Source organism: Phalangium opilio, unplaced genomic scaffold, assembly GCF_054372755.1.
Source record: "Phalangium opilio isolate 3A_F unplaced genomic scaffold, DU_Popi_V2 ptg000082l_1, whole genome shotgun sequence".
Lineage (NCBI taxonomy): Eukaryota > Metazoa > Arthropoda > Arachnida > Opiliones > Phalangiidae > Phalangium > Phalangium opilio.
Genome location: NW_028324189.1, coordinates 2,982,158 through 3,007,155, shown reverse-complemented (window position 1 = coordinate 3,007,155; position 24,998 = coordinate 2,982,158). Strand labels below are relative to the sequence as shown.

Below are 24,998 nucleotides of genomic sequence, written 5' to 3'. Positions count from 1 at the left end.
TAAAGGGCGGAATAATTTTGCCATGGGTTTCCTTGTGATATACCACTGGCACCTGCTCTCCTGGTCCATGCGCTTCTGAGGCTCTATACGCCACGCGTGCCTAGTGCTAGCAGGTGATTTTCCAGCTAAAGTTGGTCTTTTCTTAGGCAGCTATAAACTATAAAGCCCCGGGGACTATACTATTTCAAATTTAAAACTATAGGTTTATATTTAGTAACCTATTATGTTGTTTTTTTTTAATAATGCTCATGTCCAGTACTATAAAGTTTTGTTTTCTTTGTTATTTGCAGAGCTGAGTAACGACTGCTCTCCGGTGGGTGGCGGAGTGGCCCAGGTATCAATAGGAGGTGTCAGAATGCCTGATTCTCCCGAGGCGGGACTCAAGAGCCAATCAAATAACGCCACATCAACTTCATCTACGTCAGGTCCACCTCTAATATCAACTAATAATCATCACAAGATAAATTCCATTTCTGGTAAGGTCATAATGAAAATCTTTCTTCAATATTAACATGAAATCGTATAGAAGTGACCCTAGGAATTATTATTATTGACGTCACCATAGGAGTACCCGCCCCTTTCATCCTTACAGATTGGAGACGGAGAGAGAAAGATTCCTAGTGTCGCTTCTATTTTTTCCCTGCATCCGAAAAAATGATAAAATTGGGATTAGATTACGTGAAATTCGAAGCCAATTTTGTGGGATCATTTAATTGAATAGAAAAACATTATTTTATTCAAAACGGCCGGCTAGGTTTAGCGGAATTGGATTCCGGTCAATTTGGATACAATTAACTACAGAATAATTAGAGATCCAATTAAATTCGATACCAATTGTATTAAACATAATTTCCTCAAACTAATTTTGAATTCCAATTAAGATAAGTTAAAAACAATCCAAATATTTTAGTTAATTGATATAATTGGCATCAAATTATATCAATTTATTTTGTAAAGCGTAATAAGAATATTTCAAAACAACACCGCAATTATATATTATTGTTTTTCTAAATCTGTTTGAAATCCCACGGAGTAAGGTATATTATACCTGTATATTTTTATAGTTATTTAGCAACAATACCAAACTAAAGAAATACTGGTTTTAACTACTCTTAATAGTTCGGTCTCACAAAATCGATAATAATTGGTAATGCCCATCTGTTGAAATTCACGCTGTATAGAAGAAAAAGTGTAGTTAAGGTTAAACCCACGAATCAAGAAAGAAAAAACTAGAATAAATCCAATGATATTTTAGTTTTCCTGTTTCACGGGCATGCGCTAGTGCTATGGTTCGTTAAAGTATTGAGAGAGTTGATTCGAGTCTCTCTTTCGCAACGTACATACTTCTACAAACTCCTGTATCGTTACCTTGAAAAAAGGAAAGGTGTTAAAGACTCTAGCGAGTATTGAATCAATTCTTGGTATACGGTGCATGTAGTAGGTCTGCCAAATCCCGAAAAACAATTTTGTAAACGTTTTGCAATGAGAGCGAGAGAGAGAGAGAGAGGAAATAAAAAACAGCGCGAACGCGTTTCCAGTTTTCCACACATCTGGAAAAGAAGCCACCAGCTTCTAGCACGAGGATAGTCATTTTTATACGCAAAGTAAAACGCGAAAACCAACCTTTATACATATTCACTGATTTTTAAACGTTAAACGCTACTTTGCCTATTTTTCTGTTTTTGCTGTCGTAGAGGTTTATACGGTACAAAATATTAATTATGTTAAGCTGGTCTTGGAACTGCATGGTGGTTTTTATTGTAATGATTTTTGACTTGGTGCATAATTTCATTGATTTTTATTTGTCCCTTGTATTGCAAAACGGGAATAGCGGAAGGTGTAGGTAATTTGGCCTATTTTGAGATTAGCCAATAGACCATTTCGAAAACTTTAAGTTAATATTTGAAGTCGAAGAAGCTTAATTTCATCTCAAAAAGGTCTATTATTTATCAAGAGTAGGTGAAAATATAATTAATATTAGTACACACGTTTCACATTCCCTTTAAACGCGTCTAATGACGCGCGGAGTTGAAACCAAGGCGTGGTCTGGAATAAAATGGGGAGAAGTTTTGATCAAAGGTACCATACGTTTATAAAGAGAACGACGTGGGAGCGTAGGGAAGAGAGAAACGAAAAAAACACCTGCGAATTCGAAAGGTTTCATGGGTAATCCTACATTGAATTACGTGAAGATTGTTCGCCTGACTATATCGTACATCGCGTTAAAAAATAGCCGCCAACTTGAGGGGGTCTTCTCTTCATCTTCCATTGGCACTCGGTGCACGCTAGATGATACTTCTATGCGTATTCTATTATTCTCATTTTCAATAGCCCCTGTAAGTGGACTTGCCGAAAAGTCCAGATGCGTTGCGGTTAAGCATTAAAACTCCTTGAGACAAATATAGTTCTAGATTTAATATTGCTATTCAATTTTAAAAATAGGCTTAGCTAAAAACCAAGGAAACAATAGTAGACACAGTTCTTTTTCCTCTTGAATTCGGAATCATTTTAACAACTTTGAGAAAACTTCATCGATTAAAACCCTTAACCCACGAAATATCTCGTTTATTTCAATCGCTGCAGAGCCCAAACTCTTCCGCGAAATGTCTTGCAACCCTCTCTCTCTCTCTCTCTCTCTTTCTCTCTCTCTCTCTCTCTCTCACTGTGTGTCTTTATAAGAGAGTATCTCGGAGACCTGATTAATTCTGAATTATGTTAGCCTCGAGGGAAATGAGGTTATAATGAAAGTCGCGGAAAGTAGAAAGGTAAACCCTTGCTGGCATTCGTGCATCTCCAAGCCCCCACCGGGGGTCTGTTATTTCTACCAGAGTTTGAGCCCGAGGTACTAGAAATTGAAAAATAAGTTTGTTATTTCATAGGTCTCTTTCTGCAAAAAGGTATAGACCTAGGGTTTTAAAACTGTTGTCCTTAACGCTTGGTTTGGCTTAAAATTTGAAAGAGAGAGAGAAAAAAAGATCTTTTTCCTCCGGAAGAGAGAGATAACATCCGGGATGGATCCGGATAAGGGAAGTATACTTCCTGGCCTGTTCATCCGTATTTGACAGTCGCTATTTTATATCCTATGAAGGTTTAAATTATTTATTAATCCTCTTCAACTTCCGCTATATTTATTAAGTACGATTGATTGAACAAAGGTGATCATAACTTAATTTACATTTTGGCCTTTCAGCTATACAAAAGGTTATGTACAGTTCTGTTATTTATTTCTTAAAAGTTAAAACATATTATTGTCAAGAGTTATCTAGATGAGATAAGAAATAGACATATACGTCTTGTTCGTAAGAAACCTACACGATATAAAATAATTATACAAACTCATACCTAAGACCCAATTATTCAAAATACGGTTAAACTTAATTTATTTTTCTTTATAAAAATATCACGAAAATTACAACAATGTACGTGACAAACGTGGATTGACTATAAATAATTCCAATATAAAACCGAGTAAGGTTGATAAATGTTTTGCGCATAATGCGATATATTGTGGCCCTTATAAATAATATTCAATCATATTATAATCATTCTCCTTTCAAACCCAAAATTTTAATAAGCTATAGCCCCTTAAAAATATTTTTTTTTCTTGTCGGGTGTAATCGTAAAAGCTGATATGTTGTGTAATCAGCTTGATGTTTCCGAAATAGCTCGAAGTCTATTGTGTTGGCTCAGCTGTTCTCTTCAAAACGAGAAAACGTATCCGATTTTTTCCCCCTCCACATCTCTCTCTCTCTCTCTCACTCTCTGTTCGTGTTTCCTCTGAAAGTTCTCTCCAATGTCGGTCGGTTTGAGGTCTTTTCGGAAGAAAACTTTATTGGTCCTCTCACGGCGCTCGCTCCGAAGAATTTCCTCTATAGTCGACCTTATTTTCGCAGGTTGTTTTCCGCCGCTATTTCCACCTGCTCACCCGAACGGCCTCGCCTCTTTAAAGGTCCTGGGGGGATGTACTTCCCTCCGTCCGCCGTCTCTGTATACCAACTCGCAAACGAGAATAATCTGGCCTCGTACCTAGCCAGCACCAACCACACAATCTGTCCATCTCTCTAGGCGCAAACAACAAAACTATATCTATATATATTCGATTGTTTCATTTGAAAGAATTATTCGTTTTATTGATTACGGTATCGCAAAATATTATTAAAACGAATGGTGCGAAAGAAATCCATAATAGATACAATTTTTTGTACTAAGTTCGTTGCGAAAATAGGCGAGTTTTGTTTTGCTTTGTATTGTGAATGTATTCAATTTTTAAATGAATATCAGCCATAACACTGCAAAGTTGTAACTTAAGTATTTCAGTTAAATAGACTAAGCTTTGAAAGCTTTAATCGGTAATTTTCAGTTCTAGAAGGGACTGGCAACTCTCTATGGTACTGTAATTTACTTGGCCCTATGGGCCTGCTTAAATACACTATAATATATCAAATTTTAGTTGTAGTCGACGCCTTTTGTTAAAAGTTTATCTAACTCTTACCAATAATAATAATAAAATTATAATTTTATTTTCGTTTAGGTCTGAACGGCAGCCATTCTCCTCACTCTTCGACATCTTCTGGCAGCACACCGTCCCTACCCACGCCACCTACACCACCTTCGGGTTCTTCTTCGTCAATCTCGGCTTCGGTCAGCGCCTCTCACCTAGTCTCGGCCCCAAACTCGACATCCACGGTGACGAATAACGGTTCCTCCGTTTCGGCTCCGGCCCTAGTCAGTCCGGAACAACTGGGGAACAGTGTCCGTCAACTTAGCAAGTTGAAACGATTTCTGGCTACCTTGCAACAGTTTGGAAGCGATATTTCGCCCGAAGTTGGAGAAAGAGTTCACGGTCTCATCCTGGGTTTAGTCGTAAGTGTTTAACTTCTATATTTAGTCACTTCAAGCATCAAATGGCCATTTCTAAATTCAATTTAACATTGCTAATGAAGTTCATAAGATATGTTCCATAAGTTCATGCTAGAGACTTACTGAGCGCAGTTCGAGAACGACGCGAGAATTGACTACACTCTGTTCTTGCAGTTCATTTTCCTATTTAGTCTGTAAACTTAGCCTTTGACAGTGCCTCACCAGGCGTCGCTTTACGAGAATCTATGACCTACCTTTCTCACTTCATGACAATCTCTCAGTAACCAGTTACAAACTTATTGAACATATCTTATGAACTTATGGTTATATCCCGGTGACAAATTAAAAGTAACGTTTTCCCGCGATTTAAACCTCTTTAACCAAAGTTTTCGGTGTGTAAGTTTAGGCCGATGTTTTAGGGGGTATATAACCTTTAAAGCCGCAACTGTTAAAGATTTTGATGCCTCCAAAATCGAAGCTTGGTCCTATATTTGATTTAACGCGTAATATATGGGGAGACCAACAGCTTGTATGTCGTGCCTGGATGAGTTTTAATATCTGCCTTCCCATTAATAATCGTTTGTAACAAAAGCACCCCCACCCCCACCTTCCATTTCTGGCGTACTCCCCATCCACCTGAATTCCACCTGAATCTCATACCTATAATAAGTTCGGTAATCCGCTTAATTTCGGTTGCTTCTCGTGCGAAGAAGTCGTTGCTAATATTCTAGCTCTACAAAGAATTTGCTTTTATATAATTAATCAAAAGATAGGCACAATCCCACAATCAAGCTTTTGGGAGAAATAAACGTGGCGGGAAAAATGTTGTAAAGGGCTAATGAAGCTGACTGAAATCTCACTGTCAATATGAAATGGCTGCAGTCTCATCTCGTTTGTCTAGCTTGTGAGAGTATTATTTTGAGACGTAAAAAAGGGGTAGGCAACCCTCTTACAAGGGGGGTTGATTCATTGCCCTCTCTGCGCTCTCTCACGATACAAAATGACTACAGCGCAGGCGCCAAAAAGCGAGATGGAGCGCAGAGTTTCACCCCCGTATCTTCCCCCTCTTAGTTATTTCCTCCTCTTGGTCTATTTCAGTCTCCCTTTGAGAAGAAATAATAAAATATGAGAAATCGTAAGTTGGTGGCTAAAGTTTTATCCTCTAGTCGTTTTTCTTGGGAAAACTTAGTTTGATTGTACAATATGTACTAGGTATAATTTGTTTTCGTCTTTAGAAGGGATAAAACTAAAAGAAGTAAAAATTGGGGAGTATGCCCGACCTAAAAGGTATTGCGCCAAGAAACTTGGGAAGAGTTACGAGGAAGATTGGAGGTAGAGAACTAGAAATAAGAGTGATAAAAATGTATATATATATGTTTAGGAAAAAGCACGCGTTCTTTGGGTCTGTTCGTTTTACTCAGAGTTCCCATGGTTCCCATCGCCATGGGCTAAAAAAAACGAAGTATTTTTCGTATTTTTCCACCACCCCCGAAACTTATGTTTACTTTAGCGAAAGCCCCTATAGTGGTGCCGTACGTGACGGATTCTGGGAGTTTAGATGCTTTCCCCATCTGTTGGTCAAAATGGGAAGCGAACTAAAGCCCTTGGAACAAGAATAATGATCGCGACTAGGGGGGAAACTTTTAGGTGATCGGATCTAAGAATGACACGTGCTCGGCTTCCCATTCCTTCATTTCGCTCTATACCAGAAATTCTGCTCTCGCTGAGCTACTGCCTACGCTCATACTGCACTGTTTTTTCTTTCTGTTTAAAGAAAAAAAGAAAAAAAATTGCGTTTCCTACTGCGCCTTGAAAGTATATACGGAAAATGCCTTTACTTCCGTTGTACTTGGCTAACGGGATCGCCCATTCATTTGTTCAGAACTGTATAGCGTATACCACCGAATTATAGAGAGCCTTTTGCCTATACCTTTCTTGAAGGGCTTTTTTTTTATTTCATTTTTCCTAGCAGGAATTTAGAACCAGATGGTAGACTCATGATATCTTCCCAATTTTCTACCCTAATACTCAATCATTTATTTTTCTCGCAGTTATATATGAAAGAACTTGGGTGAATTATACCAAGAATACTTAACTTAATGCAAAACACTTTTAATGTCTAATTAGGTCTAGTCTCAAAAGGTTCAAGTTAGGTTTGATTTTGAATTAGTTTATAAAACAATTTTAAGGGGCATTGCATTTTGGGCGTGAAAACGTTCTGATTTTCTCTCAAACTTAAGTTTCTTTCGTGTTTTCTTTTGTTGACAGAGCTCAAACTTGAGTATCGAAGAATTCCACATGAAGATTCAAGAAGTGACCAACTATCCGATGCGTTCTTTTGTCATCCCACTCCTCAAGTCTCATTTGCCCCTACTTCAGGCCGAAGTGGGTCATTTTGCACGTATGGCCAAACAAACTCCTCAACAGTACGTCCGCCAACACGAACAAGCTCTCTTGGAGCTGAACAACCATAGCAATAACGGGACACCTTCGTCAACTAACTTCTCCGGAGTCAATTCCACCTCGGATAATCTACCATCCAGCGGAGATCGGCGAGAAAGTTTTGATTCCTTCCCTGATTCCAAAGATCTCGGATCATCCCTCAAAAGGAGGAGCGTTTCCGATAGGTTAGTCAGTTCAATACAATGCTCCTTATAATTTCGAATCATTAGTCATCGGTCAAAATGGGCTTTGAACTTAAAGACGTCTGCGTAACTCTGTTATACGTTCTATTTATTCGAAAATAGTCGGTCCAAAGAAAATGGCTACAGTGAAAACAGTTCTGACGGTCATCCTCCGCCGAAAAGGCATCAAACAATGACTAGTCCTAACGGTGTTATGCCAGGCGGTAGCGCGGGAGGTGTCGGTAACGCGCGAATCCCGCCAGGAAGCAATCACATTCCACCAGTAGGCTTCAACTTCCGTTTGGAAGACAGTTCCTATTACAGGGAAAGAGAAAGATACGAGAGATACGATCGTTACGAAAGTAAGTAACTTTTACGCGTACTTTAACTTATCAAGAGAACTCGGACTGAATGATTGTTAATTATAAAGGAACGTTACATCGGGACTTTACGGATGAAAGGGAAATGGAAGATGAATGGAAGAACATTCATACGGTAAGGGCACTCTTTAGTCAAATCGCCGTATGACCATTATTACGTACTTGTACTGACTATAAAACCCTTAGATGTTGAGTTGTATATTGGGTATGGTTGAAAAAACGAAAAGGGCTCTGGCTATCCTTCAACATAGAAGTCAAAGTGAAAGGCAAGAAATGGCGTTCTGGAATAGCGCCATCGGTAGGAGACACCTTCTAACGACACCTCCGTCGCAGATGGACGGACCCGTAGGCGCGGACCGTACAGCGGACTTTGACGTCAAGAAACGAGATCTGATAGCTCATTATAAAACGGCCGAAGACAGGGTGACCGAAGTCAGGAGAAGAGCCGGTGAGTTCCACTCGGATATTATTGTTAGGGGTTCGTCTAAAAGAAAGGAACATATGTAATAAGTATATCAGGTTTTATATCGTTCCCAGAAGAAGCCGTAAACGAGGTGAAACGTCAAGCGGTAGCCGAACTCCAGAAAGCCGTTTCGGCCGCCGAGACAAAAGCCAGTGAGTTGGTAGCGTCGGAAAGAGCCAAAATGGAACGCTTGTTGGGTGAAGCCAGAAGACAAGCGGCAGAGGAAGCCTTGGCGTCCATAAACCAACAAGACGAGACGACAGAGGTCAGTAAGCCCGAGGTAGTTTTCGTTTTCACCCCCTTATTTTACTTCAACTTTTATCTTTTTAATCTAATTGATTGATTGTTGGTTACGTTTAGAGTTGCTGGAACTGTGGTAGGAAAGCTAACGAGACGTGTAGTGGTTGTAACGTGGCCCGGTATTGCGGGGCCTTTTGCCAACACAAAGACTGGGAAAATCACCATAGAGTTTGCGGTCAAGGATCAGCGTTACAAGCGAATCCTGGTGGTACGCCAGCCCCGGGAATCGCTGCCCCAACGACGCCTTCAAGCGTTCCCAGCACGAACTCCAATATTATCTCGGCTGATTCTCGAGGTAGGATATCACCTCATTCGCCAAACGGAGGCGTTGGCAAAAGAAGTCCCAGTCCTCGCGATTTGAATACGGAAAAACACTGACCTTAGTGATACCCATCGAGTTTCAACTCCCCGTGTTAATACTACCTGTAATTATACACCTAAGAATTCTTTTTAAAATACCTCTGGTTATCAACTAGTCATTCTCCGAGATATTTGAGAAAAGGTGACTTTTTGCGAGAATTTAAGGACTCTATTATTTAAGATGAAAAATATTTGCCAAAGATTTTCTCTCTCGTTTTTTTAGGCCTTGGGCACCTTGATAAGGCTAGATTGCCATTAATCGGTTTCATTAAAAAAATATGAAGATAAAAAAGAAATGTTTTACGTATCACTAACATACTCATCTAGTCAAAACTGTGTCAAAAATACGTCAGTCACTTTTATTTCATTTTTGATTGGTTTTAATGTTTTTATTTTGCCAACGAGTTAATGGGAATATAACCTAGCTGTAAAGCAGAAATAATTTATTCTAAACTAATATTAATTAATATAGAAACCATAAAAAGAAAAATATGTAAGGAATCTTAAAATATATCGGAGTTTTAAAAACTAACATTGGTGTGCGGCAGAGTAAACATTTCTACAGGCGCCCGTAGAAAAAGCATGGGCGAGTAAACGCCTAAATGTTGCCTTTCCCCACTATACTGTAAGGTTATTTCCCCATTTAACTTTCGAGAAATTTTGCACTTTCGGGAAACAACGATCTAATTAATTTTTTATCCTAATTAAAATAGAAATAAGCTTAATTAATTTTACCGTGACACCGCTGCGGATTAATTTACGTGTAAAAAAAAACACTAGTAGAGGAAGATAAAGTAGACTATTGTCTGAATCTGACATAATATATATATATATTTTGTAAAAAAAAAATCAAATGGTAGATTTTTATTAGCTTGAAAAGTTTTAATTTTTTTCTCTTTTCAAAAATTAAGTTTTGTTTCGTTCCTATACGTTTAATCTTTAATTTTGACACATACCTAACGGTATACTAGCAATAACTGAATCAAGGTTAAGAGACCAAATACCCAACGTATCATACATACCAAATATTTAAAAAAAAAACTAATTTTAAGTCAAAAATCATTGCACCATTAATTTTTAATTATCTTTCACTGATAATATGATTTTAAACTGTCATAAATACGCCCCCCCCCGGTTTGTTTTTTACTTTTAATTTCGTGGAATTGCTATACACGCCCCTTTCTTTAACACTTGTCCGTGAAAAACAATTTACAGACTAAAAAAAATATTCTAGTCTATTTGAATAAGCAATATTCACCCTGAATTATTTTCATAGAATTTCATGACAGTGTCTGTTTTTAATTAAGGTAGGGTGATGATGATTGGTTTAATACTAACACTCTTAGCACCGTTACTTTTTAATGGACAAAAATTTAAGTTTTGAAGAACCTCAAGCACTAACTGATTGTAATTATACTGAACTAAAAAAAAAAAAAAACAAGTGTCGTGTTTCGAACAGTGTATGTCCTGAATTCACTGATCATATTGTAAAATGGATTTAACTTGTATAAAGAAAAGTCTGCTGCGAAAGTAACTAGATACTTCCTCCCAAATGTAGTAAAAGTGGTTTCTCCCGTTAACTTTAAAAGATGGAGAATTTTTTAGGAGCAGAATCTATTTATAAATTAAAGTGTTTTATGTTGAAAGAAAATGACTCGTTTTAAAATATGTTCTTTTAAAACTTATATTTTCCCTTATATTATTTTTGGGGAGTCCAGTTGACTGGTCATCCAGTCGGTGAACTATTATTTAATACAGTTTCAAGAAGAGCGGAATTTTTGGGGAAGACCCACTGTGTCCGAGATGAGGAACCGCGCCTGAGGATGTGCATCATATTGTGCTTGAGTGCCTTGTTTGGTTTCTGATAATTGCCGCGAAATACCCCGTCACTCCAAATAAATCAATTTATTAGGGCGAAATAGTTTTCATTGTGTAGGGGACATTCAGAGGAACAATAAAATGTATGGTTCTCCGGCAAAATATTAATTAGTTGCCTTGGAAACGGAGCTTAACAACTTCAAGCATGCTTCAACGCCGCAGTCAACGCTGAAAATTCAACTGTTCCTCTTGTATTCCCAGTTTTTTTTTGAGTTGATCGAATGGCTATTATAGACAATGGGCACGTCTCATTCCGTATACTCTCCTTTTGATCAAGACCCGTAACCTCGACATCTCATTTGATCAACTACCCAATAACATCGAAACTCCACTTCGTCAACTCTTCAAAAGATCGAATCTCCACTTCATCAACTCTTCAAAAGATCGAAACTCCACTTCGTCAACTCTTCAAAAGATCGAAACTCCACTTCGTCAACTCTTCAAAAGATCGAAAATCCACTTCGTCAACTCTTCAAAAGATCGAAACTTAATTTCGTCAACTCCTCAGAAGATCGAAATCAAACTTCGCCAACTACCCGTAGCAACGAAATCAGGCTTCGCCAACTCCCGTAACGCCGACTGCACAGTCTTTCTTTTTTATGCATTTCAGCAATGGCGGGACGTGGAAGAGGTAAATACTCAAGAAATTTTAAATTTTTTGTGAATGTTAACCTTATTTTAATCAGGTAAACCGGCAATTAACATTGACCCAAAAAATTCACCACTGAGAAGACCATCAACATCAAATTTATTGAATAATTCCATTGATGTTTCGAAAGTAAGTTTTTCACCTTTGTTTGCATGCTAAGCCTAACCATGCAGAGTGCTTTTAATTTCCCAACTTCTCACCCAATATCTTTGTTTTTTTGCTTTTAGAAAACTGATTGCAACAACAAAGACTTAAATAATACTCCGTTAGTTGATTCCACGTCCCAAAAAATTACAAACTTGAGTATTGATACGCACATAAGTCCAAAACACAAAGGTTCTAAAGACAATGCGGAAGACATCTCTAAAACTATCATGGAAACTGTTGATAATATAGATTCTTTAACTAAAGCGGCTGTGGATCTTTTTAATTACTCACTTAATGGCAAAGATGAAGCCTTAACAGCAGCCCTGGTAGTAAAAAAACTTGAAGATTTTAGTATTAGTGATGTTAGCTTTCGTAGCATTTTTTTAAATGAAATGGGAAATACTTTTTCAGGTATTTTTGTCTTAGTAATTTGGTAATTTATTGCTTTACAAATTTAAATATAATTTAATTTAGATATTGACTTATTGAGACGACGTACTCCCGAGAGATTTCAATGCTTTGTAGTTTTACTCTGTGAATTTTCACTCAATTTCCCTAAAATAAATGTTACTAAAGATGCAATGTATAAAGCCCTGTGTTTTCTTCTGTCCAGCCCAACCAGTGAAGATATATTCATCTTCCGAGAAGCTGTAACTACTAATTAAAATTATACAAGATTAATTTTAATCAAATTTTTAATTAATATTTCTAATTTTTAATCTTTAGATGAGGAAGATTGGCCCTACAATAGGAACGGAACAATCTGGAAACATTGCTGATATCATGCTAGATGTTAGAAAAGCCATTTTATCATCACAAACATCAAATCGGAGTCGCTGTTTACTCTTGGAGTGTTTGGAGCTGTACCTGAATAATTGGAAAAGTTTACCATTGCCAATTAAGGAATTTTACACGGGTTATAACTAAAATACTCGAGACTTGTGTCAAATCTCATTTAATTTGTGTTCAAAAGGAAAAAAACCTTACAATAAATCATTTTTTTAAGCCCAATTACGTGAATTATTTTAATTTTGTCAATTATGTTGGAATTCACTTGGTAACTTATAATAATATTATGTTACTTATGATATCGTACGGTATTATAACTTGAACTCTTGTTGGAGAAATGAACATTTGAGGTTATGGACATTTCCCGCCATTCAACCCCACCCGGGCCCCTCCCCTATTTGCTATGACGTAATCACATTAGTCCATGCTTCTCATGGCGTCCGCACTAAAATGTCAAAATTTAATATGGAATTTGCAAATATTAACTACACTGGTAAGTAATTAAGTTTAATAATTATTTAAAAAACTATAACGTCAGTAGTTGTTCAATAATTTATTCTATGTAAGTTTTGACAATTCAAATTATGAACCGCGAAATATTTTGTTTGAGAAGCCAAGGCTTAAGAAGCCGGTATGGAGATATGATTTTTTGACATGACGTGTAATTTCTTATCTACTTAAGAGAAATTATTGTCGCTTTCGTATTTAATTTAAGTTTAATTAGATTAACTTTAATCACTTTAATGCGTGTAAATTATGTTTTCCAGATGTTCCTATTGCTATCAGTGCATGCACAATTGCAAGGACGTAAGACAGATAGTAGGAGTCTAGTTGAAGATTTAAAAGATCATAAAGAATTTCGTAAATTGTTAAGAACAAAAAATAATGTCTTAATTATATTCTTAAAATCAAGTAAGTACATTCACTTCTTATAATTATTTTAAATTAATTTTATTCAGAAAAAAATTAAGATAATTAATTAATTATAGCAAAATCAGCTCCACAAATAAATTCCATATTCCCTGTTGTGGCGGAAGAAGTCAAAGGTCAAGCCACTTTATCAGTTGTTGATTGTTCTGGGTATGAATTTAATTTAATTAATTAATTTTTGAAGTTTAATTACTATTTAATTTTTAATGGGATTAAATTAATTAATTAATTAATTAATATTGTTTATAGGGAGGGCAAGAAACTGTGTAAAAAATTAAAAGTAACTCCAGAGCCTTTTGCACTTAAACATTACAAGTAAGATGACAGTCATTAATCTTTTAATTAATTTAATTATAATTAAATAACATAAATTAAATTAAACAGAGATGGAGAGTTTCATAAAGATTATGATAGAAAAGAAACAATTCAATCTATGGTGAATTTTTTGAAAGATCCTTCGGGAGATGCTCCTTGGGATGAGGATGAAAATTCCAAAGATGTAGTTCACGTGACAGATGCCAGTGTAAGTAATTATAATTAATTAATAATTTAATTTCTGTTTAATTATCATTAAAACTCATTATTATTAATATGTGTAGGCCTTAGGTAAATTATTGCACAAAGAAAAGCTAGGAATTATGGTTATGTTCTATGTTCCTTGTAAGTTTAATTTAAATATGTTCTTTATTAATTTAAGTGTTAATTAAGTTAATTAATTTTAATTACTTAAGGGTGTGGCTATTGCAAAAGGCTAAAACCTGATTATGCATCAGCTGCTACTGAGCTAAAAAATCAAGCTGTAAGTTAATTATTTTAAAAAGTTAATAATTTTTAATTAATTTAATTCAAATTAAATTAATTAATTATTATTAATTTTTTAGATAAATTAATTATTATTAATTTTTTTAATTAATTAAAGTCAAATTAAAAAAATCTAATTATTATTAATTGTTTTAATAAATTAATAATTTTTTTAATTAAAGTCAAATTAAAAAATCTAATTATTATTAATTGTTTTAATAAATTAATAATTTTAAATTAATTAAAGTCAAATTAAAAAATCTAATTATTATTAATTGTTTTAATAAATTAAAATTTTAATTAATATAAGTCAAATTAAATTAATTAATTATTATTAATTGTTTTAATAAATTAATAATTTTTAATTAAATTAATTTAAGTCAAATTAAATCAATTAATTAATTATTTATCTTTGATGTAGGTTATGGCTGCTATGGATGTCAATAAGGCTGAGAATGCAATAGTTAGACGACATTTTAATATTAGCGGCTTCCCAACTTTATTATACTTTGAGTAATTATTAATTTATGTTAATTAATTTAATTTAGACTTAATTTAATTTTAACACTGACTTAATCTTATTAGAAATGGAAATTTAAAATATAAGTATGATGGAGAAAATACCAAAGATGATCTTGTGAAATTTATGAAAAGGTTTGTTTAATAATTAATTAATTGTTCCTTATTAATTGCTAATTAGTAATTCTAATTAATTATTATTAATTTTAATTATAGTCCAGGAAAGCTTCCAGAGAAACCTAAAGAAGAAGAATGGTCAGAAACCGAGAGTGATGTAGTACATTTGACTGTTGAAACATTTGATCAAGTTTTGAAAGCGCAATCATCAGTTTTAATCATGTTTTACGCTCCATGTATGATTAATTAAAAAATTTTAAGGATTAATTAAGAGATTAATGATTATCTTATAAATTTGTTAATTAGGGTGTGGGCATTGCAAGAAAATGAAACCAGAATACGTTGATGCTGCTCATAAAATGAAGTTGGCTAATGTAAGAGTAATAATATTAATTAAATTAAATTAATTAAATTAAATTAAATTAAATTAATTTTTATTGACATTAAATTCTGTAGATTCCTGGAATTTTGGCTGCAATTGATGCAACAAAAGAAAAATCACTCGGAGAAAGATTTAAAATTACAGGATATCCATCTGTGAAATATTTCAAGTTAGAGTTGTTTAATAATTAATTAATTAATTAATTAATTTATTAGTTTTTTTATATTAATTAGAGTATTTTTTTGTTAATTAGAAATGGAGAATATGCTTTTGATGCTAATGTCAGGACTGCTGATAAAATAGTGGAGTTTATGAAAGAGTAATTAATTATTATATTTTGTTTTGGATAGTAATTAATTAATTGATTGATCAATTTAATTAATATTAATTTATTAAATTTAGTCCAAAAGAACCTCCACCACCGCCTCCCCCTGAAGCAGCTTGGCATGAAGTCCCAAGTGATGTTGTTCATTTAGATGAAGAGAATTTTAAGCCATTTTTAAAAAGGAAGAAACATGTTCTTGTCATGTTTTATGCCCCCTGTAAGTTTCATTTTAATTTTTTAAACTTTAATTATTATCAATAAGTTTAATTGAATTTTTTAATTACTATCAATAAGTTTAATTGAATTTTTTAATTACTATCAATAAGTTTAATTGAATTTTTTAATTACTATCAATAAGTTTAATTGAATTTTTTTAATTACTATCAATAAGTTTAATTGAATTTTATACTTTTAATTGAGTTTTTATGCTTTTAATTGAATTTTTTATACTTTTAATTGAGTTTTTATACTTTTAATTGAGTTTTTTATACTTTTAATTGAATTTTATTATTTTTTTAAATTTTTAATTGAATTTTTTATACTTTTAATTGAAGTTTTTATACTTTTAATTTAATTTTATTATTTTTTTATACTTTTAATTGAATTTTTTTTAAATTTTTGAATTTTTTTAATTTAATTACTATCATTAAGTTTAATTTAATTACTTAAAATATAGGGTGTGGACATTGCAAAAGAGCAAAACCTGAATACCAAAATGCTGCTGCTGTATTTAAAGATGATCCTAAAGTAAATATTTTAATTTATTTTATTAATTTAATTTAAAAATAATTTCATATCCTTAATTAAATATTTAGGTTGAACTAGCCGCTGTTGATTGCACAGTACATAGTTCAGTTTGCAGTGCTTATGAAGTCCAGGGATATCCAACTTTCCGTTATTATAATTATTTAAAAAATTCTAAGCCTTATGAAGGAGGAAGAAACGTAATAATAATAATATTAATTTAATTTAATATTTAATTATTATTTAATTAATGAAAAATTCTATTATTAAAGGAAGCTGATTTTGTATCTTTTATGAGAGGAGTGGTTGATCCGAGTCAAGCCCAAGCAACTACCACTCCTCCTCCTCCTCCTCCTGACCCCAAAGAATGGTGGTCAGAATTTCCCGGTAACGAGAACCTCCATCATTTGAACTCTCAAAATTTTGATGCCATTCTACAGAAGGAGGATTCGGTACTTGTTATGTTTTACGCACAATGTAAGTTACATGATTAATTAATTAAAATTAATTCTAATTAACTTAGTTTTTCTCGTGTTCTTTTCGTTTTAGGGTGTGGGCATTGTAAGAATTTGAAGCCAGCTTATAGTGAAGCAGCTTCAAAATTGATTAGTGAAAAAGTAAGTGAGAATTATTTTGCAAGTTAATTTTAATGGGATTTTATTATTTTAATGGGATTTTTTATTATTTTAATGGGATTTTTTTATTATTTTAATGGGATTTTTTATTATTTTATTGGAATTTTTTATTATTTTAATGGGATTTTTTATTATTTTAATGGGATTTTTTTATTAATTTAATGGGATTTTTTATTATTTTAATGGAATTTTTTATTATTTTAATGGAATTTTTTATTATTTTAATGGGATTTTTTTATTATTTTAATGGGATTTTTTTATTATTTTAATGGGATTTTTTTTATTATTTTAATGGGATTTTTTTTATTATTTTAATGGGATTTTTTTATTATTTTAATGGGATTTTTTATTATTTTAATGGAATTTTTTTATTATTTTAATGGGATTTTTTTATTATTTTAATGGGATTTTTTTTATTATTTTAATGGGATTTTTTTATTATTTTAATGGGATTTTTTTTATTATTTTAATGGGATTTTTTTATTATTTTAATGGGATTTTTTTATTATTTTAATGGGATTTTTTTATTATTTTAATGGGATTTTTTTTATTATTTTAATGGGATTTTTTTATTATTTTAATGGGATTTTTTTTATTATTTTAATGGGATTTTTTTATTATTTTAATGGGATTTTTTTATTATTTCAATGGGATTTTTTTTATTATTTTAATGGGATTTTTTTATTATTTTAATGGGATTTTTTTATTATTTTAATGGGATTTTTTTATTATTTTAATGGGATTTTTTTATTATTTTAATGGGATTTTTTTATTATTTTAATGGGATTTTTTTATTATTTTAATGGGATTTTTTTATTATTTTAATGGGATTTTTTTTATTATTTTAATGGGATTTTTTTTATTATTTTAATGGGATTTTTTTATTATTTTAATGGGATTTTTTTTATTATTTTAATGGGATTTTTTTTATTATTTTAATGGGATTTTTTTTATTATTTTAATGGGATTTTTTTTATTATTTTAATGGGATTTTTTTTATTATTTTAATGGGATTTTTTTTATTATTTTAATGGGATTTTTTTATTATTTTAATGGGATTTAAAATTAATTTCATTATTCTTTCTTTAATTTTAGATACCAGGAAAATTAGCTACAGTTGATGCAGTGGCTGAAAGAGATTTAGCTTCTAAATACGGCATTCAAGGCTTCCCAACTAGTAAGATTAACTTTTTGTACCTTTTAGTAATTACTAAACAGTAATTAATTATTATTCCATCCCCAAAATAATTATTTTAATAATCTGGGTCACGTGAACTTAAAATTAATTAAAAATTTACCTTTTTTTTTTCTCTCTCTTAACTCTCAGTAAAATACTTCAAGAAAGGAAAATTTGTGAAAGATTATTCTCAAAGGAGAACGGTAGAAGATTTAGTTAATTTCATGAAAGTTGAATCAACAGTTAAGGAGGAGCTGTGATTTATTTTTCTCTCATATTTCGAGCGAAGTAAGTTAGTTAATTAATGTTAATTTTATATTAATTGCTAGAATATTATCCCTAACTTCCGCGGCTAGATGGCGCCACACTCCAGGTTCCCGGGATAACGTGGCGCCATCTGGATGACGTTATGGGTATTACTTTAAAATTAAATGAGTTAATTAACGTTAATTGGGATTTTAGAATTGGGCCATAATTGATTGATCCCAGCTGCCATAGTCACGTGACATTTTCAATGTTTAAAAAAAAATAATTAAATTCAACTAAAACAAGATTTAATTAAATTAAAAATAATGGCATTATTTTTATTTATAGTTAATAATGGTTAGTACGTTATTAATCATCATTAATTATAAATTTAATTTAATTTAATTTTTAAATTTATTACTTGGGGACAAAAGGGTGGTTTTTGAAATACATGTACCGTTAATTGATAAATTAAAAACTATTTTTCCATTTAAATTAAATTAAATTAATTAAACAAGTTTTAGATTAGGTTTTAGTTACTGTTTGTCTACTCTTCCGACAAGCTCTCGTATAGTGACATTGCTTCTTGAAGATCCATATAAACCCCTTCCAAATGCCTAAAGAAAAAAATGTCAGACGCCATTAGGGTTTATGTGAGTATTAATTAATTACCCCCCCCCCTTTTTAATTACCTATCTATTTTTGAGGGGTCATATTCATCTCGACCGTGCAAAACTCGGGCGTTGTCGAAAATAACTACATCCCCCTTTTTAAGAAAGAATTTCCATACGTATTCGTCAGTGTTAATTTTGTTCATTAGACAACTGGGGAATAAATTAAATTAATTAATAATTGTTTAATTAATTAAACGCCCCCTTTTTTACAACTGGGGAATTAATTAATTAATTAATATCTGAACCACGCCCCCTTTTTTACAACTGGGGATTAAATTAATTAATTAATATCTGAACCACGCCCCCTTTTTTACAACTGGGTAATTAATTAATTAATTAATATCTGAACCACGCCCCCTTTTTTACAACTGGGGAATTAATTAATTAATATCTGAACCACGCCCCCTTTTTTACAACTGGGGAATTAATTTTTTAATTAATATCTGAACCACGCCCCCTTTTTTACAACTGGGGAATTAATTAATTAATTAATATCTGAACCACGCCCCCTTTTTTACAACTGGGGAATTAATTAATATCTGAACCACGCCCCCTTTTTTACAACTGGGGAATTAATTAATTAATATCTGAACCACGCCCCTTTTTCATATTTTTCTTTCTTTAAACTTACTGATATGCTTCATAAAATGGGACAATTTTTTCTAAGGGTAAGAGGGGTGGTCGCAGTGAAAAATCGGAACAGAAAAATTCCGTGACTTCCTTAAGTCCATTAACTTGGATCAAAGTTCTTTCAGTTCTAAACCATCTCTACAATAATAATAAAAACATAATTAATTAAAGCTTAATTAAACAAATTTTATTGATTATTTTACGTTTCTTTGAGCGTCCAAATACGTCAGTTTAATTTGAGTGTTCGACAAAATTTCGAAATGTTCGGGGTGTGCTGTTCTCAGCCATTCAATTGCCTTAAACGCGTCCGCGAAAAACGAAATTCCTCCCGCTTTTACTTCCTCACCATCTATAGTATTTGCTTTAATACAGTGCAATAATTGCATAGCTGCAATAAAGAAACTACGCTTTATAAATTGCCTTTAATTGTTAGCAAATTTTAATTATTTTATAATATTACTTGGCGAGTTTCGCATATAAGATAAATCGGTATGAAATTCAAATTTTTTGCCAGTGTAGGTTAGATGAGTTTTTGGGTGCGGATTGATCGCTACTTGAAATGTTTTACCTAGAGGTGTTCGAGTTCTAACTTTTAGATTGAAAGTCCGAGTACTCGGACTCGCGTGCGTGCGACTTTGCGAGTACTCTGACTCGCGTGCGACTTTCCGAGTACTCTGACTCGCGTGCGACTTTCCGAGTACTCGGACTCGCGTGCGACTTTCCGAGTACTCTGACTCGCGTGCGACTTTCCGAGTACTCGGACTCGCGTGCGACTTTCCGAGTACTCGGACTCGCGTGCGGCTTTCCGAGTACTCGGACTCGCGTGCGACTTTCCGAGTACTCGGACTCGCGTGCGACTTTCCGAGTACTCGGACTCGCGTGCGACTTTGCGAGTACTCGGACTCGCGTGCAACTTTGCGAGTATTCGGACTCGCGTGCGACTTTGCGAGTACTAGGACTCGCGTGCGACTTTCCGAGTACTCGGACTCGCGTGCGACTTTCCGAGTACTCGGACTCGCGTGCGACTTTGCGAGTACTCGGACTCGTACGCGACTTTGCGAGTACTCGGACTCGTACGCGACTTTGCGAGTACTCGGACTCGTACGCGACTTTGCGAGTACTCGGACTCGCGTGCGACTTTGCGAGTACTCGGAGTCGCACGCGAATTTGCGAGTACTCGGAGTCGCACGCGAATTTGCGAGTACTCGTACAGGCCTTGATTTACCGTAACCAGTTTCCATTACGTGTCCAATTCTATCAGTTATTTTAAATATTTCACCTTTTTTGGCTGGAGCTCCTATAGTTTTTTTTTTAAAGTTAGCGAGCGATTAGGTTAATTCTGTTAAAAAATGGTTAAGTTGTTATTTATTACCTTTAACCAGCGCAATACCGTACTTATAAACATTTCCGAGTACAGTTTTTAACCCCTCTTTAGTTTCCATGAATTCTTTATAATCCGTGTTTAAATTTTGCTTTTCAATTAGCGCTTTATTCCATAATTGTACGGGAGGTAATGGACTCGCGTATGTTCTGTCAGTTATTTGAGGTTTTTCGCCTGTAAAGTTTTTACTAAAAACTGGGCTGAACTGGTACAACCTATAAGTGGTTCAACGTATGCTATTAGCTATTAGAAAAGTCTAAAATAATATTTTTAACAATTAAAACTAACCAGCTTGAAAAGTACGAGCTCGTATGGGAATGGGGTTCATTTGAACTTGACCATTCTATATTTATATTCCCGGTATCGGGATCTACTTTCAAATTATTTATTTGCGGTTTTATATCACTATAGGCATAGGATATTTCAAATAATTTATGTTGGGTTATTTTATCCAGGCATTTTTCGCATTTGCAACTATCCCTTAACTGCGAGTAATTAATTAGCAATTAGTTAATTAATTTATAAAGAATAAAATACTTACCCATATATTTTTAAAGTCGCAATAATTACCGTCTGAAAATAAAATTCTGACCGTTTCCTGGTCCAATATTTTGGCGTTTTTTATGGTTTTTGATGAGGAAGATAACCGTGAATTCGCTGTTATTAATTAAACTTAATTAGTTTAATTGCAAGTTTTAATTATAATTAAAAAAATAAAAAAAAGTATTTACTTAAAATACTAAATTTATAACATTTTTGTAAACTTTTACAAGTACTCCTTGCAAAATTTATAGATCTAAACATTTTGAAATTATTATAAATTTTGAGAGGAATTTTGCCAACGAAGCATTCACTCTCAATTTAAATACTAGTCTAGTCTACTTTTATATGAAGTTCAGGGACTTTATTGAGTCAACAAATGCATGAGGGGGAAAAACGTCTACAGTGTAGAAGTTCACTTGAAATACAACTATATAAGTTTAAATAGCTGTTACTGGTAACGTAAGGTCAAAGATATCATTGTGTTCCTTCCTTGTTTTGAAATTATTTTTTTTTTTTTTTGCTTTGATAAAAGTTAATGACAAGTTTTATCAGTAGAAACCCAATAGTTCTTTGACACTTGACTTTCCCTAGGCTATTAGTAAGGAAATTGAAAATTGTGACATAGCAATATTTCACATGATGACATTGCATTTTATTTTATAATTTAATTATCTAATACCATATAATACTTTAATAAATGGTAAATGAAATAACCTAACGGCAAAGAAAACTTTTAATTAAATTTTTTTGATAAGTTTGTTTGTTTATTACTGGTTTGTTTATGTTTATTTGTTTATTTATATTTGAAATTATTGTCTTAATGCGTGACCCTGGTCCAAATCTATATCTATATAAATCAAAGTCCTGACTGACTGACTGACTGATAATCAACGCCCAGCCCAAACCGCTTGCCCTAGAAGGCTGAAAATTTGCAGGAACGTTACTCTTAAGTAGTAGGCGCGTACTAAGAACGATTTTTCCAATCCGTCGCCATCTTAAAAAATGGCGCCCAGAAATGTAAAAAAATCTAATCTACGCAACAAAGTCCGCGTGTTTCAACCGATTTCGCAAATATTTAGTACACTGGTTTCCTTTAACCTTTAGACGGGCTGAATGGTCGTTTGGGTTCGATTTGTTGCCATCTTTTTAAATGGCGGCCAAAATCTTAAAAACCTTTCTTTATGGAATAATGTCCGCGTGAAAAGTAATAAAAAATGCATCCCTAGGGGCTGACGGGCAACGCCGAGTGCCTTCTCTCCTAGGGTGCTACAAAAATATTAGTCGAATCAGTAAAATCTACCCATTCTTTATATCATTTTGATGGAAGTTCTTATTACACGCGAGTGACGCCACGGGTAACAGCTAGTTTTTAATAAAATAAAACCCCATGATGTGGTAGGTACCGCTCTCTATAGAGAGAGAGGCCATAGGGGGTGTAGTTCAATATGGCTCCCTCCCCTTTCCACCAAAATGGCGGCGGCAAACTTAACTCTACAGAGTGTAAGAGTTGTGGGAGAATGTTATGTATCTGCATGATTGGTTAAGCAGAGGTATGACGTTAAATGGGGGGGGCGATATTTTCACCCCTTTGTCCACTCCCTATTTGAAAATAGACATATTTTTTTAAATGCCCAATCAAGTATCCCTTTAAAATTGGTTGAAAATTTGAAATTAAACGACAACAAGGTAAGTGGTGTGAAATTTTATTGAAAATTTGCATCAGAAATTAAATCTTAGCACAATAATTAATTAATTCATTAAATAAACAAAATGCAAAGATTAAGATTAAGATTTCAGAGATAATTCCAGGGGTAATTAAATTAATCCCCTTTTAACGTGGTTTCTAATTCTCCACCTTCTTTTAATTCCTAAAAAAAAAAAAAAAAAAAAAGGTTATGAAATATTATTATTTTATTATTATAATTATAATTTAAAAATTTACTTTAATGATATCTAAACCGCCAATTAAAGCGCCATTAACGTATATTTGGGGATAAGTGGGCCAATTAGAGAATATTTTTAACTCCTGCCTCACTTCTTCATCTTCCAAAATATCAAAGGTACTATACGTAACACTATCGTAAATAAAAATTAGAAATTAATATTACACTTAAATAAATAAATTCAATATAATAATTATAATTATATTAATCACTTTGCTTCGTTAAGAATTCCAATAAGTGTTCTACTAAATCCACATTTTGGAACTTGCGGATTCCCTTTCATAAAAATCATAACTTTATCCTTTTTAATTAATTTTTCTAGTCGATCGTTAATGTTTTCTTTTTTCGGTAAGAGTGACTCTAATTCCCCGTTTTCAGCGTATTCCTTCAAAATATCGAGACCTCCTATAAGTTCTCCTTTTACGTAGAGTTGAGGGTAAGTTGGCCAATTACTATACTCTTTTAGACCTAAAAATTAAAGAGATATTACGTGAAATTGCAATATTGCATGCACATGGGGTAGGGATGCGCGTCTGTCGTCTTTATTACCTTGTCGTACAGTTTCATCTTGTAGAATATCAAAGGTTTTATAGTTAGCATTGTTTTCATTCAAAAGGGCAATTACTTGTTTGCTAAATCCGCATTTAGGAGCTTCCGGATTGCCTTTCATGAATAACATGCACGGTGCCGAATTAATAAGATTTTTAAGTCTAGCGTTTAAAGTCTAAAATGAAATTAAATTTATATTAATCTCAATTAATTATTTAATTTAATTTAATTTAAGTATATCGCCGGATTAATTAATTAATTAATTACTTCTTTAGCTGATAGGGAATTATTTATTGGTGGCATAACTTTTGAAACGTGAGCTTTGACGGCTTTTGTAAACTCTGGTACATTAGCACCTTCGAGACTTTCAACAACTTTTCCATTCTTTTAATGATTATGTTAATTTTAACTAAATTAATGTTAATGTTAATTTAATTTAATTTAATTTAATGGCCTACCCTGATGAAGAGAAAAGTTGGAATTGAAGAGATATTGTTTGAGGTGCTAATATTTGGAAAATTTTCCGCCACTATCTGTAGTAGTAGTAATTAATGTTTTATAATATTTTAATTATTATTTATGATATATTAGTTAAATTTGGGAGAGTTTAATTTACTTTAGCAAATATGACGTTGGTGTATTCCAAATTTTTAGATAGTTCATTCATGACATCGTTCATTTGTTCACATTGTGGTGCCCATTCCGCCCAAAAATGAATGACAATTAGTTTTCCCCTGAATTAAATACGCGAGGGTTGGATGAGAACTTAAAATGACCAGTGTTTCTTTTCTATGATTTATAATACCTGTCTGATTCATCAAAAAGATTCTTAAAATCCTCTTCCGAATTTATAAATATCATCGTTGAGGACATTATTCCAGCAGTTCCAGCAACACACGAATGATTACCTAGCCGGGCTAGCAGCAGGGTTGTTCCTTCGACTTTTGGAAAG

General features: G+C 33.1%; 5 protein-coding genes across 14 annotated transcripts in view; 3 read left to right on the top strand and 2 right to left on the bottom strand.

Annotated features, from left to right (window-relative positions):
• LOC149650936 (protein CBFA2T1-like) overlaps window positions 1-10,638 on the top strand; it is a 45,882-nt gene extending 35,244 nt beyond the window's left edge. For 3 of the 8 annotated variants that reach the window (XM_089847666.1, XM_089847659.1, XM_089847665.1), the window contains exons 2-9: window positions 291-476; window positions 4,532-4,863; window positions 7,129-7,487; window positions 7,608-7,846; window positions 7,915-7,979; window positions 8,051-8,312; window positions 8,384-8,607; window positions 8,688-10,638. In XM_089847666.1, the coding sequence (XP_089703792.1) occupies window positions 356-476; window positions 4,532-4,863; window positions 7,129-7,487; window positions 7,608-7,846; window positions 7,915-7,979; window positions 8,051-8,312; window positions 8,384-8,607; window positions 8,688-9,005 (1,920 nt within the window). In that variant the 5' untranslated portion in view covers window positions 291-355 and the 3' untranslated portion in view covers window positions 9,006-10,638. The other 5 variants (XM_089847663.1, XM_089847661.1, XM_089847662.1 and 2 more) reach the window with 5 other exon arrangements.
• A 744-nt stretch (window positions 10,639-11,382) lies between these two features.
• Window positions 11,383-12,672, top strand: LOC149650935 (uncharacterized). Its single transcript, XM_089847668.1, has 5 exons — window positions 11,383-11,496; window positions 11,552-11,643; window positions 11,742-12,072; window positions 12,136-12,311; window positions 12,388-12,672. The coding sequence occupies exons 1-5, from the start codon at window positions 11,478-11,480 to the stop codon at window positions 12,586-12,588; spliced, it is 819 nt and encodes a 272-aa protein (XP_089703794.1). The 5' UTR covers window positions 11,383-11,477; the 3' UTR covers window positions 12,589-12,672.
• A 167-nt stretch (window positions 12,673-12,839) lies between these two features.
• Window positions 12,840-18,831, top strand: LOC149650934 (protein disulfide-isomerase A5). 3 transcript variants are annotated; one of them, XR_016371005.1, is made up of 22 exons: window positions 12,840-12,943; window positions 13,218-13,362; window positions 13,440-13,530; window positions 13,630-13,695; window positions 13,765-13,903; window positions 13,980-14,040; window positions 14,112-14,179; window positions 14,603-14,694; window positions 14,767-14,835; window positions 14,917-15,053; window positions 15,124-15,191; window positions 15,274-15,368; window positions 15,453-15,518; window positions 15,602-15,741; window positions 16,201-16,271; window positions 16,340-16,468; window positions 16,541-16,745; window positions 16,818-16,885; window positions 17,999-18,080; window positions 18,231-18,368; window positions 18,543-18,576; window positions 18,614-18,831. XR_016371005.1 is itself a non-coding variant. In XM_089847656.1 (21 exons), the coding sequence occupies exons 1-20, from the start codon at window positions 12,875-12,877 to the stop codon at window positions 18,338-18,340; spliced, it is 1,971 nt and encodes a 656-aa protein (XP_089703782.1). In that variant the 5' UTR covers window positions 12,840-12,874; the 3' UTR covers window positions 18,341-18,368; window positions 18,543-18,831. The 3 variants fall into 3 exon arrangements, 2 of the variants coding, with proteins under 2 accessions (XP_089703782.1, XP_089703783.1); XM_089847656.1 differs by having other exon boundaries at window positions 18,543-18,831; XM_089847657.1 differs by lacking the exons at window positions 15,124-15,191; window positions 15,274-15,368; window positions 15,453-15,518; window positions 15,602-15,741 and having other exon boundaries at window positions 18,543-18,831.
• LOC149650933 (gamma-butyrobetaine dioxygenase-like) lies at window positions 18,634-22,044 on the bottom strand. The gene is made up of 10 exons (XM_089847658.1): window positions 21,743-22,044; window positions 21,553-21,668; window positions 21,300-21,496; window positions 21,003-21,226; window positions 20,856-20,927; window positions 20,091-20,198; window positions 19,834-20,018; window positions 19,632-19,768; window positions 19,019-19,150; window positions 18,634-18,943 (listed from the first exon to the last, which is right to left on the bottom strand). The coding sequence occupies exons 1-10, from the start codon at window positions 21,813-21,815 to the stop codon at window positions 18,874-18,876; spliced, it is 1,314 nt and encodes a 437-aa protein (XP_089703784.1). The 5' UTR covers window positions 21,816-22,044; the 3' UTR covers window positions 18,634-18,873.
• Window positions 22,045-23,241: 1,197 nt separating this feature from the next.
• LOC149650932 (glutaredoxin-3-like) lies at window positions 23,242-24,998 on the bottom strand. The gene is made up of 8 exons (XM_089847655.1): window positions 24,852-24,998; window positions 24,663-24,780; window positions 24,505-24,579; window positions 24,314-24,430; window positions 24,047-24,221; window positions 23,710-23,965; window positions 23,497-23,629; window positions 23,242-23,422 (listed from the first exon to the last, which is right to left on the bottom strand). The coding sequence occupies exons 1-8, from the start codon at window positions 24,917-24,919 to the stop codon at window positions 23,375-23,377; spliced, it is 990 nt and encodes a 329-aa protein (XP_089703781.1). The 5' UTR covers window positions 24,920-24,998; the 3' UTR covers window positions 23,242-23,374.